The sequence below is a fragment of the Canis lupus genome, chromosome 8 (assembly GCF_003254725.2).
Source record: "Canis lupus dingo isolate Sandy chromosome 8, ASM325472v2, whole genome shotgun sequence".
NCBI lineage: Eukaryota > Metazoa > Chordata > Mammalia > Carnivora > Canidae > Canis > Canis lupus.
The window spans coordinates 26,449,642-26,467,966 of NC_064250.1; the positions used below are offsets into that span (position 1 = coordinate 26,449,642).

The 18,325-nt window shown below is 33.8% G+C and overlaps 1 protein-coding gene across 2 annotated transcripts in view; it reads right to left on the reverse strand.

The window, feature by feature from the left end:
* NEMF (nuclear export mediator factor) overlaps positions 1-18,325 on the reverse strand; it is a 47,415-nt gene that overhangs the window by 16,487 nt on the left and 12,603 nt on the right. For both annotated transcript variants that reach the window (XM_025444061.3, XM_025444060.3), the window contains exons 7-18: positions 18,114-18,200; positions 16,503-16,576; positions 15,095-15,165; positions 14,941-15,016; positions 14,520-14,582; positions 13,026-13,103; positions 12,674-12,882; positions 11,996-12,187; positions 11,624-11,687; positions 9,493-9,581; positions 3,689-3,792; positions 2,228-2,290 (exon numbers count right to left, since the gene is read on the reverse strand). In XM_025444061.3, the coding sequence (XP_025299846.1) occupies positions 2,228-2,290; positions 3,689-3,792; positions 9,493-9,581; positions 11,624-11,687; positions 11,996-12,187; positions 12,674-12,882; positions 13,026-13,103; positions 14,520-14,582; positions 14,941-15,016; positions 15,095-15,165; positions 16,503-16,576; positions 18,114-18,200 (1,170 nt within the window). The remainder of the gene's footprint in view (positions 1-2,227; positions 2,291-3,688; positions 3,793-9,492; positions 9,582-11,623; positions 11,688-11,995; positions 12,188-12,673; positions 12,883-13,025; positions 13,104-14,519; positions 14,583-14,940; positions 15,017-15,094; positions 15,166-16,502; positions 16,577-18,113; positions 18,201-18,325) is intronic.

The window sequence follows — 18,325 nt, forward strand, 5'->3', positions numbered from 1 at the left end:
ATTTCTGTGTGAGTTTTAGGATCAACTTATCCATCTCTGCAAAAAAAAAAAAAAAAAAAAAAGTATCTGGAATTTTGAGAGAAATTACATCAAACCTATAGATTAATATGGGAAGTACTGCCATTAGAACAACATTAAAACTTCCATAAATACTAAAAGTCTTTCCATTTATTTAAGTCTTTTAAAATTTCTTTCAGTGATGTTTTTTGTTTGGAGTATAGGTCTTACATTTCTTTTTGGTAAATTTAAGTATTTTATTCTTTTTAATGCTATTATAAATGAATGTTTTATTAGTTTACATTAGTACTGTTCACTGTGAGTGTACAGAAATACAGTTGACTTGAGGCACCTATGTGTCTCAGTTGGTTAAGCATCTAACTCTTGGTTCTGGCTCAGATCATAATCTCCTGGGTTGTGAAATCAAGCCCTCCATTCAGCTCTGTACTCAGCAGGGACTCTGCTTGAAGATTCTCTCACTCTGCTCCTCCTCCCACTCATGTGTGTGCACACTCTCCCTCTCTCAAATAAATTAAAAAAAAAAAAAGAAATACAACTGACTTTTATATGTTGACCTTGTATCCCAAACATTCTAAACTTGTTTATTAACTAATAATTTTTGGTGGGTTTCTTGAGGTTTTAAATATATAAGATCAAGTCACCTGCAAATGGAGATAGTTTTACTTGTTCTTTACCAATGTAGATATATTTTATTTCTTTTTATTGCCTAACGGCCTATTTAGAACCTCCATAAAAGGTTGAAAAGAAATGACAACAACAGACATGTTTATCTTGTTCCTGACTTTAAGGGGAAAGTTTTCAGTCTTTCACTATTAAGTTTGATAACAGCTGTGGGTTTTTCATAAATGCTCTTTACCAAATTGAGAAAGATCCCTTCTATATCACAAATGGATGCTGGATTTTTGCCAAAGGCCTTTTCTGCGTCAGTTGAGATGATCATGTGATTTTTGTCCTTTACTCTATTAATGCGCTCTATTATATTGATTAATTTTCATATATTAAACTAACCTTGCATTCCTGGGATAAATCCCACTTTGTCATGGTGTACAATCCTTTTAATATACTGCTGGATTTGGCTTTCTAATATTTTGTGGAGGATTTTTGTGTCTATTCATAAGTAATATTGGTCTATAGTTTTCAATTCTTGTGATGTCTTTGTCTGGTTTTGTTATTAGAGTAAAACTGGCCTTATAGAATGAATTAGGAAGTTTTCCCATCTCTTCTATTTTTTGGAAGAGTTTGTGAAGGATTTGTGTTCAATCTTCTTTAAAAGTTTGGTAGAATTCACCAGTGAAGCTATCTGGGCCTAGAATTTTCTTTGTGAGCAAGTTTTTTGTTTTGGATTTGTTGTTTTTTTATTATTACTCTTTCAATCTCTTTACTTGTTATAGGTTTGTTTCGATTTTCTATTTATCCTTGAGTCAGTTTTGGTAGTTTGTTTCTTTCTAGGAATGAACCTGTCTCATCTAGGTCATTTAATTTGTCGCAATACAACTATATGTATAGCATGCCCTCACAATCCTTTTTCTCTTTAGCAAATGCGACTTCCAAAGATATTTAATAAATGCTCCAGATATAGACTACAGATCTAATTTTTATCACAGGGAAAAGTTCCTTCTTCAGTTAAAGAAGCCACTTTAACATTTAACATTTCCATATATCTGTGATTTTTTTTTTTTAATTTTTGAAATTTATTAGTGGTTTCTAAATGCACTCCATTATGGTCAGAAAGCTTACTTTGTGTGATTTCAGTAGCTTTAAATTTATTAAGACTTGTCTTATAAACTATTACCTGGTCTAGCCTAGAAAACACACCAGATGCACTTGAGAAGAATGAGTAAGTCTATTTTTGTTAGGGAAGGATACCGGTGATATGTGTTAGGTCTAGTTAATCTACAGTGTTGTTTGAATCTTCTATTTCCTTGTTGATCTTGTATCTAGTTATTCTATCCATGATTAAAAGTTAAGTATCAAAGTCTTGAATTATTACTGTTGAACTATTTCTCCCTTCAATTCGATCAGATTTTGTTTCATGGCTACTTCTAGGGCTCTATTGTTGGTTGCATATATGTTTATAATAGTTATATCTTATTGATGAATTGACCCTTTTATCATTATAAATTGTCCTTTATTAACAATTTTTATCTTATACTAAAAATATTTTAAATTAAGGAATTAAAGTTCTGAATAATAAAGAGAAATATATTACCTGTTGGATTCTTAATTACACAGCTAGTAGCTCCATGAAGATCAGCATGTACATAAATGTCCCCTTAAAGACAAATGAGAAATAATGCTTTAAGCCATGTTTCTTTCTTTTTTTTAATGGATTTTATGGGTTCAAAATCCAAAGAGTATAAGAAGGCATAAGTGAAAGTCCATTTTCTACCCCTAGGAGAGCTCTTACAGGCTTCTGTATAAGAAAGCCATGCTAATATGGTAGATTACAAAAATGGTCAGTTCCTCTCTTCCTTGTTATCCACACTTCTTTGTTCTATGAGCCTGAAGCTTCTCTTCAAGAGGTGGAGTCATTTTCCCATCCACTGAATCTGAGCCTGCACCATGACCTGCCTTGGCCACAACGTAGCAGCTGTGACCAAGTGCCAGTTGCGCCACCCAGGGATCCCCTCAGTCTAGGTCTTAATAGTCCTGTGTGCTTCTTCTCTTTCTCTCAAACTTGCTGAGTTACCATGTAAGCCAGTCTAGGCCTTTCTGCTGGAGGGTGAAAGACACATGGAACAGAGGAGTCATCCTAGAAAATGTAAAGGTCCTGAGGACCAGGGATGTTTGACATGTATGAAGAGAAGCAGTCAGAAGGGAAGACTGTTAAGAAATTAGGCTAGAAAAGAAGCCAAGAGGCTTGTAAGCCACAATGAGAGCTTCGAGTTATATTCTAAGTGTGTAATACCAAAGAATAACCTAATGAACAAAAAAATGCAGAAGTGAGATCTTTCCTCTTTTTTTAAGGGAAAAGTAAAGTACATGATTCCTAACAGGTAAAATGAGCAGCCACTGCTTGCCATGACAGTTTGTATGGGGTTTGAAACTCAAAAAAGAGAAAAACTCATACTACTCCAAGAAAGGCTCAGCTCACAATAAACAGTGCTATAGAAGACAGGAGACCAAGCTCTGAGCACCATGTAATAACTGGATACCTGTTGCTTCCTTCCTGGTTTGGGATGTTCAGCGGATTCAAATTAGCTCTGACTATTGATTTCAGATACCCACACTGAGGGTTCAACCACAATGAGGTATCAGCAAACAAAAATAAATGAGAAGTCTTACACCAAAGGGCTTAGGTCCTATTTCTAAATGTGAAAAAAAAAAAAAAAAAAAAAAAAAGTTTAAAACTTCAGCAGCACTAAAAAATTAAGCCTTTAAAATTTTAGGTACAATGACTTTGGAAGATTGAAAGCTATTTTGTTAATGTAGCAGAGACTCAAAAGTCTAATACCACAGATTAGTTCAACAGTACTACTTTAGGACTGTTCACTTAAAATGAGAATTAAGCGTCAAAGCACAAATTCAACAAACCATAAACCATCAAGATGAAACTCTTTCTACCAATTAAAACTGTCAAAGGAGTATAAGATGAAAATCCCTATGTCATATTGAGATAACCGATCCAATTACTTATAAGAAAATTCTTTAAAATTTTAATCTTACTTACCTGTTGTCAAGTATCTTTTCACAATTATTTCATTTTGTTGTTGATCTCGTCCACCTATTATTAGATAGTTCTCTGAGCTAATGAACCACAGAAATTTCTCAAACCTACCAAATTCAAAGAAAAAAAGTTAATATTCTTTTCCTTTATAGTCACCTGAATTCACATCCTTTTGCAAACAAATAAACCCAGTGAAGCTATTCTACCTGCATGTATTAAGACAAACTGATGGTTTAATTTCTTAAAGCATCAAATTGAATTTTACTGAACTCTTGTAATACAAATTGCCCTAGGATATTCTTTAGAAGTAACTAAATTCAATGATTAAGAAAAGTATGTTCTCTCCTTATCTCACGCTCATACAGATCCTTCTTAAATTCAAGGATAATACAACAATGAATTACACAAAGCAAAAGCATAAAATGTCATATGGTCCCTAAGTTTAGCTTTCTTTCAGCAGGGTACTGGCTACGTTTTGGGGCTATTGATAAGAAAGAAGTTTCCCCATTTTGTTTTCAATTGAATGTTTACATATATGATATTCTTTACACTTTTTTTTTATAGAGCAAAAATTACCTTTGGAAGTATAAAGTTACAACTTTTCTCAAGGACAAAGTAATTTGGGTTTTCATGAGTAATATGTACCATCATGATAAAAACTAAAGAGTGTATATTACTATGACATTTAGAAAAAGACATAAAATAGAGATGAACAGAAATATTTCCTATATTACACATGACTATCAAGATAATATTTATGAAATATACAATTTAAAAACTTCTGGTTAAAAATGACAAATCAAGCATAGGCATTAAACTAAACTCTTTGATATCTCCCAAAATTATTCCTGTTTCCTAATCTGATTTTTTATTAATACATATACATGGTTCAGAAATTTTTAAAATTATGTAAAGGTATAGTCAGAGATCCTGAATCCCCTTTCACTTCCCATTACCACTACTAAACAGGAATCCATTGTTCTCAGCTTTCTGTGTATTCCTCTCTGAAGTTTCTTTACATATACAAAGGCTAAAATAAAATGCCTATCCTAAACCTTTTCTTTTAGACACAACACACACTATTCTGAAAATTGCTTTGTTTTTACTTAAAAATGTCTTCTTGGGGCACCTGGTTGGCTCAGTTGGTGGAGCATGTGACTCTTTATCTCAGGGTTGTGGGTTCGAACCTTACTTTGGGTGTAGAGATTACTTAAAAATACAATCTTAAAAAAAAGTCTTCAATACTGAATGGATGTACTATACTTATTTAACAATTTCCTATTGATGGTAAAGAGGTTTCTAAAATGACACAAAGCCACAAGGACAGAAAATGAGAAACATACGGATGTCTTTTGTAATCATCCTAGTAAAGGAGCATATAAATAACAGGAAAAAAAAAATCAAAAGGCAAAAAGGCAAAAAAGAGTAAAGAACAAATACGACAAATAGAAAGCAAATAGTAAAATGGATAGATTTAAACCCAAATATATCAGAAATCGTGTTAAATGTAAATGTAGTCGATTCTCCATGTAAAATGCAGGGTGTCAGACTGGAAAATGATATACATACTCCTTTAAAATATAAGAATATAAAAAGATTGAAATACAATGATGGAAAAGATACATTATGCAAACACTAACCAAAAGAAAGTTGATTTACTTTTTAATACTTCACATAGAAGGGAAAAAGAAATTACAAGCTAAAAGAACATATGATTCCAGTTAATAAAAAGGCTCAATTCAACAGAAAGATAACAGGTCTATATTTTTATCACCTCATAAATAAGACAAAAATTAGTGGAAGTAAAATGAGAAACAGACAAATGCACAACTATGTGATTCTTTTTTTTTTTTTACAACTATGTGATTCTTAACACAACTCTCAGTAATTGAGAAAATAATCATATAAAAAAATTAAAGATGCCAAAGATTTGAACATGATTAACAGATCTGACCTAATTGATATTTAGAGAAATGCACTCAATGACTATAGAACAGCACTCTCTTCAACATATGAAATATTTGTAAATAAAGTGGACCACAAATATGCTGGACCATAATGGAAGTTTCAATAACAAATGTTAAAAGGTTAACTCAGAATGTCATCTCTGAACATTATGTAAATTAAGTTAGAAATCAATGACAAAAATGGAACCAGAAAAGCTCCGTAGGTTTGGAAATTAATAAACACAATTCTAAATAACACACAGGTGAAGAAATCACATGAAAGATAATGAAATTACAACATAATAAAACTTTTTATTTTTATTTTTTAAGGATTTTTATTTATTTATTCAGGAGAGTCACAGAAAAAGAGGCAGAGACATAGGCAGAGGGAGAACAGGCTCCCTGCAAGGAACCTGATGTGGGTCTTCATCCCAGACCCTGGAATTACACCCTGAGCTGAAGGTAGATGTTCAACCACTGAGCCACCCAGGTGTCCCACAAAACTTTTTAGATATAGTTAAAGCCAGGCTTAGAAGGAAATTTACTCCCTGAAATACATATTAGAAAAGAAAAGAGGCTGGGAGAAAAAAAAATCAATGCACTAAGTTTCCACCTTAAGAAATCAGAAAGGGAAATGCAAATGAATTTCGGTGAAAAGTAGAAAAAGGAAAATAAAATAGAGAGCACATACATAACATAGGAGATCAACAGTCAAAACTGGTTCTTGAAAGATTAACACAAGTGAAAATCCTCTGGTCAGACTCATCAAGAAAAAGAGATGGCACAATGACAACTATCATAAATGAAAGGGGAGGGGAGCCTGGGTGGCTCAATGGTTGAGCCTTTGGCTCAAGCTGTGATCTCAGGGTCCTGGGATTGAGTCCCGCATGGGGCTCACTGTGGGGAGCCTGCTTCTCCCTCTGCCTATGTTTCTGCCTCTCTCTCTCTCTTGTGTCTCTCATGAATAAATAAAATCTTTAAAATAAATAAATACATACATACATAAATGAAAAGGGAGGGGATATTAAAGATGTTACGGGTGTTAAAAAGTTAAGAGGAATATTAAAACTTTATGCCAGTATTCCAAACTTTAGAAATAGACAAAGTCTTAGGAAATACTATCAACCAAAATTAGACAATCTGAGTTGTCCTTGTATCTACTAAAGAATTTGAATGTATAGTGAAAAAGTTGCCCATAAAGAAAACTTCAAGACTAGTTAGCTTCAGAGGTGGAATTTTGTCAAATACCCACGAACAACTGATAAAGGAACACTTCCCAATCTGTTTTATTGAGACCAGTACCTATGAAGAACATTATGAGGAATGAAAATCCTACTCCTCAACAGAAATGTGAGGAAAAGAAAGAAAGGAAAAAGAAAGAAGAAAAATGCAAGAACATTTTAAGAAATAGAAAAATCAATGGACAAGTGAAGGAAGTCAAGAAGCTGAAATCTAGGCTGACAAAGGAAAAAGCCAAGAAACAAATCAATCTCCACTGTGTAACCCATAAAAAGCTTAAAATAGCAGCACAACATGCTGCTAGAAATAGTTTAAGATGGGGTTAAAAACAGGAGAACTGGTCGAAAATCAGATCAAGAAGCAGTTACCTCCCTAGATCTTTTTAGTTCTGAACATAGTAGTAAGCTGCTCCCTCTTCCACATCCTAACAGAAGGCCAGAAGTTAAGGGAAAAGTAGCAGTTATAAGTAGAGGTAACATGTAAAATAAGGCAATTAAAGTACACATGTATGAATTACTGGATACTAAGCCTCCCCAGTCTATTATTCTCACTGGGCTTCCAAAATTATAGCCAGGTCTTCACTTTCCAAGCAGGGGGAAAAAAATGTTTCCTGAAGAACGAGACCAGCTGAAGAGTCAAAAAGCTAAAGACATTAATAGTTCCATATAAAATGGCCCATGTACATCATTTTATAAGCCCAACTACCCACAGAGAACTTCCAATAATCATTTTATACTCTACAATAAAACGTAGAACAGACAATTCAGGATTATCAGACATTAATAAAAGTCTTTTACAAAAACTGAAGACAGGGATCCCTAGGTGGCGCAGCGGTTTAGCGCCTGCCTTTGGCCCAGGGTGCAATCCTGGAGAGCCGGGATCGAATCCCACATCGGGCTCCCGGTGCATGGAGCCTGCTTCTCCCTCCGCCTATGTCTCTGCCTCTCTCTCTCTCCCTGTGTGACTATCATAAATAAATAAAAATTAAACAAAAACAAAAACTGAAGACAAACTCAACAAATAAAACAAAACAGAATCAAAACCCAAAAACCTTAGAGAAGACCTACGAGAAAAGAATACTTTTAAATAAAATTAATACATCAAAACTATTCTTAGTATAAAGAAAGTGGAACAGGAAATTAATAAAAAACCAAAAATAGATGAAAATTAAAAACATGATAGCAAGGAATAAAACATGTAAAAATTCAGGGGAAGAACTGCAAGATAAAGAAATCTCTCAGGATATAGAACATAAAGAGCTGAAAAACAGAAAATGCAAGAAAACTGGAGGACCATTCAACGGGTCTCATATTTAATAAATAAGACTTCCAAAAGAAAAAGAAAAAAAGAAAACCAAAAAGAAAAACACAATCCACAGAGAGCTAAGAAATATTTATAAGAAAATTTCTCAGAACTACAGGTTTCCAAATTAAAAAGACTCACAGAATATCCAGCATAATAGATTAAAACATCCTCACAGATCTACAGGTTTAGAGAAAGGCAGAAACAAATTTTCAATAAAATAAAAACTATCAAAATGACATCAGACTTTTGGAGATCAAATCTGAAAGTTAATACAATGAACAATGACTTTCAAAGTCTGAAGAAAAGACTTTTAAACTAGAATTCTATACCCAGCCAGCCAATTAGGCATAAGGGAAAAAATGTAAAAATACATATAAAAATAATTTTTTATATATTGAGGACCTCAAAAACTTTACATCTTATATACACCTTCTCATGCAGCCTCTAGAGCAGAGAAAGGAAAAGGAAGTATGAGATCCAGGGACAGAGAATCCAACACAGAGAGGGTAAAAAGAACTTCTGGGATAAGAATAAAAGGAGATCTTAAGATGTTAAGAGTAACTGATCTAGAACAAAGTAGGTCAAAAAGCTCAGGAGAGACTTCTGCAAGATGAAACTGATTGAATTCCAATGTGTCTGAACGCACTTGGAAGAGGAGGGTAAATGAAATGACAATTATCACCTTTAGGGAAGACAAAAAGTTAAGCAGGGAAGGAAAAGAAACTAATTAAAATATTAATATAATATTAATGCTGAATATCAACTGTGACAAATTATGCTATACTTTTGTTGAGAGGCTAAGTGGTATATATGTGTGTAATGGAGCACAAGTGGAAAGAATAAAATCTTCACCTTGCACAGTGGGAAGTCATTAATAGATTATAAAATAAAAAAATTAAGCAGCAGCAATATAAACATATTAGTAAGAGAAAGGGAGGTATATACCAAAAGTAATTAGCTAAAAGAGCTAAAAAATAGTTTCTATGGAGAGAAGGCAATAAGAGTAGGGCTAAAATATTTAAGGGCTACTGGTGTTTGTAACAAGCTTTATAGAAGTGTGGATTTTCTAAACAATGTACATGTATAATTTTAATAAAAACAAAAAACTATTTCTAGGGGCTCCTGCGTGGCTCAGTCTGTTAAGCAACTGCCTTCAGCTCAGGTCATGATCCTGGGGTCCTGGCATTGACTGCATGGAGCTCCCTGCTCATCAGGGAGTCTCTGCCTCTCCCCCAGCTCATGCTGTCTCTCACGCTCTCTCTCTCAAATAAGTAAATAAAATCTTTAAAAACTATTTTTAAAAGGTATAACACTTACCAATACACTTTTCTTGCTTTCTGAATAGAGGTAACTGTTTGGACTTCTTTTAAGGTTTGCTTTGTTTTCTTTTCTGCTGATTTAAATGCCTATTCATAAGAAGAAAAGTTTTTAAATAATTTGTTAAGATCATATTTAAATAACATGAAGGGCCACATGGGTGGTTCAGTTGGTTAAGCATCTGACTCTCAATTTCAGCTCAGGTCATGATCTCAGGGGTCGTGAGATGAAGCCCCACATTGGGCTCGACGCTGAGCATGGAGCTTGCTTAATATTCTTTCTCCCTTTCTCTCTGCCCCACCTCCCCCCAACCCCGTGGGCACAGGAGTGTACACGTTCTCTCTAAAAAAGTAAAATATAAAGTAACAAGTAAATGGTAGGGCAAGAAATCATTTTTTAAATGTCACAAAATTGCACCAATTACACACATACTCCATACCCACATGAAATTAATGAAGAAAAGATTTTTGCCTTAAATATTAAAATAATTTAAGTCAAAGATTTACCACATAAAATATTTTCTTAAGACCTACAAATTACAGAAAGTATCATCTGTTTACCAGATACTGAGTATCTATCACATAATAGGTTCTGGACTAGATGCTGGGACACACAAGTGAACAAGACAAAGTTCTCACCCCCACTCCACCAAGGGGTCTAGGAGAAGATATAAATATAAAATATATTAATTCAAATAAATGTATGTTAAGTGTATCTATGGATGCTGTGAGAGTATACAAAGATAACCTAATTTATAACTTTATGGTCAAAGAAGGTATTTCTGAGGAAATGACATTTAGGCTGAAGTCAGAAGGGTAATGGAATTATCAAGACAAAAACAGGAAGAAGAGCCCTATAAGCAAAAAGAAAAGGACACCTTGATCATAAAGTAGTGATCACAACAAGGAAAAATGTCAAGAAACGAGGATGGAGAGGCAGACAGAGGCCCAAGTCATAAAGGTCACTTATTTAACAGATATTATATGTTACTATGTCCCAGGAAATAATTCTAGGGGCTGGGACAAAGCAATAAACAAAACAAAGATCCTACTTTCATACAATCTACATTCTAGAGAGAAGACAGAAAAACATGTTGGAAAGGGTATTTTTTAAGAAGAAAAATAAAGCAAAGAGAGTGCCTGAGGGTAGTACTATTTTCGGTAAGAGTGGTCAAGAAAGGCTTCTCTTGTAAAGTCTTATTTTAGTAGATAGGCCAATGAATGGAGGGATCAAACCATGGAAATTTTGAGGGAAGAACAATCTCAGTAGAAAGAGCAGCAAAAGCACAAATGCCCTGAGGAGGCACCACAGGTCCCTGTTGCTGGAACAGCTAAGATCGCAGTGTAGCTGGAAAGAGTATAGCAAGAGGAATGCAGGTGATTAGATGGGAGGGGAGTGGATCATGTAGGACCTTATAGGGCAAGAGAAGGGCTTTGAACTCACTCTCTCTTTTTTTAAGATTTATTTGTGAGAGATGGCAGGTGGGGGTGGGGAGCAGAAGGAGAGGGAGAGAAACCCAAGCAGACTCTGTGCTGAGCGTGGAGCTCTCAACACAGGGCTCGATCTCATGACCCTGAGATCATGACCTGAGCCAAAACCAAGAGTCAGATGCTTGAGTAAGATGGGAAGCAACTGGATTTTGAACAGAAAGAAATAACCTCATTTTTTATTTAAAAGGATCATTAAGGCTGCTGCATGAAGAACAGACTGCAGGGGGAAAAGGGTAGAAGGAGAGAGACCCAGGAAGAAGCCACTGTTACAATCCATGTAAACAGAGATGATGGGGGCCTCAACTAATGAGTAGTGGCCAGATTCTGGTTATACTCTATAGGAAAGCTATGATATGCTGATGATGGACTGGAAATGGTTTAAGAGGGTAGAGTCTAGGATGAGCCCAACATTTTTAACCCAAGCAAAGGGAAAAAGGAAGGTGCTATTTACTGAGACAGGCAAGATTGGGAAGGAGGTTTGGGGAAGAAAATAAATACTGGCACACATATATTTAAAGCAAAATTAAATTTGAAAGATATATCTGAATTAGAAAACCTCACTTAAACAGAAGAAATAATTAAGGCCATTAAGTGAAAGCAAAGAAAAACAATTCACATTCACTCTAAGAAATATTAAGTACCTTTTCAGCAGCTTCAACAGTCTTTTGTGTTTTCTTAGCAGCATACCTCTTGTGATCATAGTATCTAAAAAAATATGTTTCTCTTAATTTTAAGTAAAATCTTTATTCTTTAGCTTTCTTATGTTATTTCTAATTTTAGATTCTCAAATCATATGGAACAAATTTTGTGCATGATGCAATTTTATGTTCTCTATGAAAACAAAGTTGTATAATGTACTACAAAAAGATTTAAAAGGTGTTTTCACCCAAAAGCACATATATACGTAATATGTATATATTACACCCAAACACACAAATATTATCTTTAATATTTTAATTGGTTTATTGCAGGTAATATTTTACCTACAATTCATACTTAAATTTAACACTTACTTTTTGGCATTGGCATATGCTGACAAGCTGAGATCAACATCAACAAGTAATGGCCTATTTTTCTGAGGCTTCTGCAGCTGTTTATTCTTTTGCTTTTTCTTTTTTCCTTTTGGTAGTTCGGTTTCATTTTTCTCAACACTGATGTCACCATCAACATCGTCATCTTCCTCCTCTGATAACAAGTATGGATTTCTATTAAAAATATTCAATAGTATTTCACTAATGTCAATGACATCACATTTTTTCAATTTTTTCCTCAGTGACATCATAGATTGTTTACTGTATTTAAATAGGTGCATTATTATGGGGCACCTGGGTGGCACAGTTAAGTGTCCAACTCTTGTTTCTGGTTCAGGTCATGATCTTAGGGTCATGAGATCGAGGCCCATGTTGGGGTCCACACTCAGCATGGAGCCTGCTTGGGATCTTCTCTCTTTCTCCCACTCTGCCCCCACCTGCCCCATGTGCACTCATGCCAGTGCTTGCACTCTCTCTCTAAATAAATAAAATCTTAAAGAAATTAAATCAACAGTTGCATTATTTAATGTAAATTATTTTTTCCTGTATCTTGAGGATAAATTTCCAAATAAAAAAGAAAAAGTTTTAAATGAATACAGTTGACAATTAAATAACAAAATAAAAACAAACATAAATTGCTTAACTAAGAATCAAACTTACCTTAGTAGCATTGTAACATGATTTGTTTGCAGTTTTAATTCTTTAATTGCATTTGCAACAGGGTCTCCTTGAGCCTGGGCTTCTTTCACAATTAATCCGATTTCTGTCCAATCTATCTGGTTGGCTAAAGCACTTCGAACAACCTGAATGGCTCTGTCAACTATCTGTAGGTTCATTTCTATGAGCTCTCCTTTAAGTTTGTCTATTTCCTTAAGAAATAAACAAAAATGTTTACTATAATGCCAGTTAAAGTTACCATTTTTTTAGTCTTTATTTTAATTCCACTTAGTTAACACGTAGTGTTATATTTAAAGTTACCATTTTTGAAATTTGAAAATGCTAAACATAATACCTGAGCCTGTTGAAGAGCTTCTAATCGGTTTTCATGATCCTTCCGGACATTATCTAATTTCTTCAATGCTTGTTTTTCCTTTTGTAGGCAAAACAGATTTTTTGAAAATTAGATTTCTCCTGCCTCTTGGAACTTTTCTCTCTTATGTCACTACCCCACTTCCACTTCAACCCTCTCAATGTTATCACCTCACTAGCTAAGGTTCCCATAGTCAGCCTCCCAGGTCTGTCCTACCCCAAAGTGTTTCATGCTCTCAAATTACCTCTCCCGACTACCTACCTCTCATTCCCTATACAGGAAGGTATTTTGATTACAGGTTACATCCTATGCAATATATGCCCCTAATGTCCTTGCATTATTCAAGCAGGCAGAATTCAAGACCTTGTCTTCCTATCACATAAAAGTGCTTTTGGGGAAATGCATTCTTAACATAAATTACCAAAATAGCTTTTTATTTTATTGCTGCTTTTAATTTTCTCAGCATCATTTCTACAGAATACTCTTTTTTCTAAATTAAACCCACAAAGGCTCATGGTAATTTACCTTCTATATAGCATTTTATCATATATCATTTATACCTTCAAGGTTATTGATTTGGAGCAAATTTTCTAACATTAGTAATAGCATCATCAATTAATGACTAAATGCTAGATGTAATATTTAAAAGATCTGAATTATAAGAATGATGACTATTAAAAGAACGCACAGTGATCACTAAAATAATTCATAGATATTCTGATGCACATAAAAACATGCAATTCAATGTTCCCACTAAATATCTGTTTACTAGTTCATGTGCTGCCACCATGTGGCAGTCACACTATTTAATTCATCCAACCCATCTGCTTTGAAATTGTGCTGTTAATTTTTTACAACACGGGGCAGGGATTCACATAATTTCAAATTCTTTCACACATATTTTAAAACTTAATTAATATTTTTTGAAAAATCAAATCCCCTTCAAATTAATAGTGACTGTGGCTAATTTCTGAAAGTGTTCTACAGCAGTGCTCCAAAAGCATGGTCATATGTGCTGGGGAAACAGTGCATACTCAACTCTCCTGTGGAGGTGGAAAGCCCACTTGAAAAGAAGAAGCAGTTTAATTATAAACAAATATGATTATTTGTACAGAGAGAACATTTCCCTCTCTGTTGGCCTATTTAAAAATCTCCTTGGAACAATATTCCCTTAACAGCAAAGTCTCAGAAACTTTGGGTTCCTGTAATAGCACAAACACTAGGGAAAAAGTACCAGGCCTTATCTTCCCACTGTATTTTCCATTTTAGAGAGTATCTAACATACTGATGGAACAAATGAGGGAATCCTTTTGAACAATGAGACCTCTCCTGGACCTTTATCAATAAACCAAGGGATAATGGCATTCCCATACTAATTCTGAAAGGCTGCCCATCCCTATAATGAAAGCATCATCTACACAGCAAACCACACTAAGGCTAGTTGTTTTAATATAAATGCTTTTAGCAATACCATACCTGTTGTAAAGCTTTTAAATCTATTTTCTGACCTTCTATCTTGGAATAAAATTCATCCACAGCCTTATTTTAAAAAAAGAAAAAAAAGAAAAAGATAGTAACTAGTTTAAAAAAACAACAACAAAAATGTGGTCTTTACTTCAACTTACACACACAGAATTTTAGAGTCCATTTTGTTTTATAATACTACTCAAAGAACTTGAACAGATTCTTAGTAAATGTATTATATAGCTAAACAGCCAGAATCAAATTAAGTCAAATCTTTGACTCTTCATCTTAAAATAAAATGCATTAATCTTTAATGCTCAGATTCACTGATTGTAAAACAAAAATATTTTCAAATTATCAATCAAAGCAAGTTAGTATTAATTTAATACCTCATACATGCTAACTGGTCAAAATGCAGAACTGGAAAACCCACCTTGTCAAATGATTCAAATTCTATATATGGACATTGTGAATGTTGAGAAAACAAGAAAGGATGAAATTCCTCATACCTGCAAAACATATTTATTATATCATTCAAGAACAATAAAAAACATCCAAAGCAAATTGACTCATGCCTACATGCTTACGTGAGTATGTCTTCAGTTGGTTTATCTACTTCCAAGCTTGGTTTTACTTCTCTTTTCTGAATGATGTATCCCTACAAAAATCCAATATTAAAACTCTTTCTTAAATCAATCAATCAATAAAATAAAACTCTTTCGCTTCATAGTTAACAGATTTACTCTCCATGACCGATACAAATCTTATTAATTTAACTTATAAAAGTATTCCAGGTTTAAATAATCTACTGCATTTGTTTATTGATTGTATCAATTCTCAAATGACACTTCTAGGCTAAGTATTATTAAAGAATACTGTTTTTTTCATATGGACAAGAAAAAATAAGGAATAAAGAAAATGAAAACTAGTGATTTAATAAAGTGGTGAGACTATACAGGTGCACTATGCTTTTTTCTTTCCATTTTTAGATGTTCTTCAACTTAAAAAAAACAAAAGCACTTTACTTCCAGCAGAAAAAGTCTTAGATTCACTTGGTAGGAAACTTTCACTCATTTAAAAAATGGGGCAGGTATATTTGCACTGAATTTAAGTAATCATAACTTTTTCTGAACTTCTGTTATAAATAAAGTTATACTTCGAACAGGGAAGAAAAAGAAAGTATGAGAAAGTAGGAAATTTTCACTCATTTAACAAATGGGGCAGGTATATTTGCACTGAATTTAAGTAATCATAACTTTTTCTGAACTTCTGTTATAAATAAAGTTATACTTCAAACAGGGAAGAAAAAGAAAATATGAGATACAGAGGATGTTTACCTATTAGAGTGATATAAAAGAATGGGAAGAAATGAGAGAGAGCAAACCATGAGAGACTTAAACTTAACTATGGGAAAGAAACTGAAGGTTGCTGGAGGGGAGGTGTGTGTGGGGATGGGGTACCTAGGTGACAGGCTTTAAGGAGGGCATGTGATGTAATGAGCACTGGGTGTTATATGCAACTGATGAATCACTAAACTACCTCTGAAACTAATGATGTTCTATGTTGGCTAATTTAAATTTTTTTAAAAACTGAAAAAAAATTTAAAAATAGAGTGATGTAAATCACCAACTTTTAAAAAAGTGCTAGTAAATTAAAACGCGCTTCTCTATCTGAAAATCACCCTTTAAAAAAGTGCTAGTAAATTAAAATGTGCTTCTCCATCTAAAAATCACCCTAAGAGGATAGATTTTCAAATCCCTCAACTCTCCTGGTGTACCAATAATGATATGACTGGTACTTTCAAAAAAAAAAACAGAGGAAAAATTATAAACCCCACACCAATTAAAAAAATTAAATTACCTACAATATCACCGATGTTGAATTTCCAAATTACAACAAAAAACTTACATGTAGTAATCCTTAAATGAACTTCAAATTCTGAAAATTTAAATAAATAAAACCATAGCAATATACAATAAGTAAATGTGGTGCTACCTTTCCACTGAAGTTGGATGTTGTTTTCATATAGTCTTCTGCTTTCTGCAGACAGACAAGCACTTTTTCAATATCTAATAGAATAAAAATGGGAAAAAGGAGTGTCAATCAAGTGTCAACTACTATTAAACAACCATGTAGAAAACAGAAAAGTGCTGATGAAACGGTAAAAAATGTTCAAGAAAATTAGATATAGTTATTTCAAGTTTATAATCAGTACACGTAAGTAAGAATATTTTTGGGGGGCGCCTGGGTGGCTTGGTGGTTGAGCATCTGCCTTTGGCTCAGGTCCTGATCCCAGGGTCCTGGGATCGAGTCCCACATCAGGTTCCCCACGGGGAGCCTGCTTCTCCCTCTGCCTATGTCTCTGCCTTTCTCTCTGTGTCTCTCATGAATAAAAAAAAAAAAAAAAAAGAATCTTTTTTGGCCAGCTTGTGATCTCAGTAACATTTTACTCTCATGTTATTTTTCTTCTCATGATCTTAAAGGTACTTTGTTCATACACTATATTCCCTTAATATATTTTAACTATTAAAGGGTTATATTCTCCATCATTACCATTCTTTTCCAGACTTTTCTGAATATTTTCACTTGCTTTTATTCCATAAGAATATCAGATTTGAAACAAAACACTACAATCGCAAAGACAATACCACCTGTTGGCATTTGATCAGGACTGCACTAAATTAGTATTTCAAATACTAAATCACTCACTACAACATTTAAGTTACATTTTTATTTTTATTTTTTAAGTTGTATTTTTAAACGTAAAAACATTTATAGCATAAAAATTACTCTCCCTAAACCGTAAATTATATATAATCCTAAAATATAAACATGAAGAATGATTTCTTTAGAATTTTACATGAGAATCTGCAGATAAATTTGTCAAAGACTAAGTCTTCCATTTCCCTTATATTTCCTCTAATTTTTTATTATCTTAATCTGGCAATTTAGTTAGGTTCTCTTAAGTAATTACAAAAGCATCATAAATCTACCCTACAGTTCTTACAGAATTAAAATGCATGAATATCGCTATTTCTAAAAGCACTCCAACTTCCTAGTCAGAAGGTGAATAATTCAACTCCTTCAAGCCTATACCAGAGACTATCAAGTTTGGTAACCACCTCAAATATTTAGAGAGAGGAAGAGAGAATATTCTAAGATTGATAGGTAATAAGGTAGAGACTGAACTGTGAATTACTAGGGATCATATGCCACATTGGAGGGGTGCCTGGGTGGTTCAGTTGGTTAAGCATCTGCCTTTAGCACAGGTAATGATCCCAGAACCCTGGGATCAAGACCCTGGGGTCAAGTCTCACATGGGCTCCCTGCTCAGCGGGGAGTCTGCTTCTCCCTCTGCCTCTGCCCTACCCCTAGCTCATGTCCACTCTCTTGAATAAATAAAATCTTTTAAAAATTAAAAAAAAGAAAAAAGTGCCACATTAGAGCAGGAAGCCAAGAATACCATATGGATAGAACATTCATAGGTCAATGTTTTTAAGTTTACAACTACCTGCTCACTTTTATTATTTTCCCAGAATTAATTTTCATAGTCCTTAATAAAGGAAATAAATGAAAGTGGACAAATCTTGTAGCGTGCAGGCATACCTTTGCTTTCAAATTTTTCATCCACTTTGACATTGCCAGAGAATCCATTTTCTATAAGACAGTGTTCAATGAGAGCTGGTCCATAGGCTATAAAAGCAGAAGGTTTCATTTTTTAGTATTTACTATAAAATTTAACATTCAAAATACATCCAAAATATATATCCCAGTATGAATATCTACTAACAGAAGCCAGTGAAAACAATTTACTTATT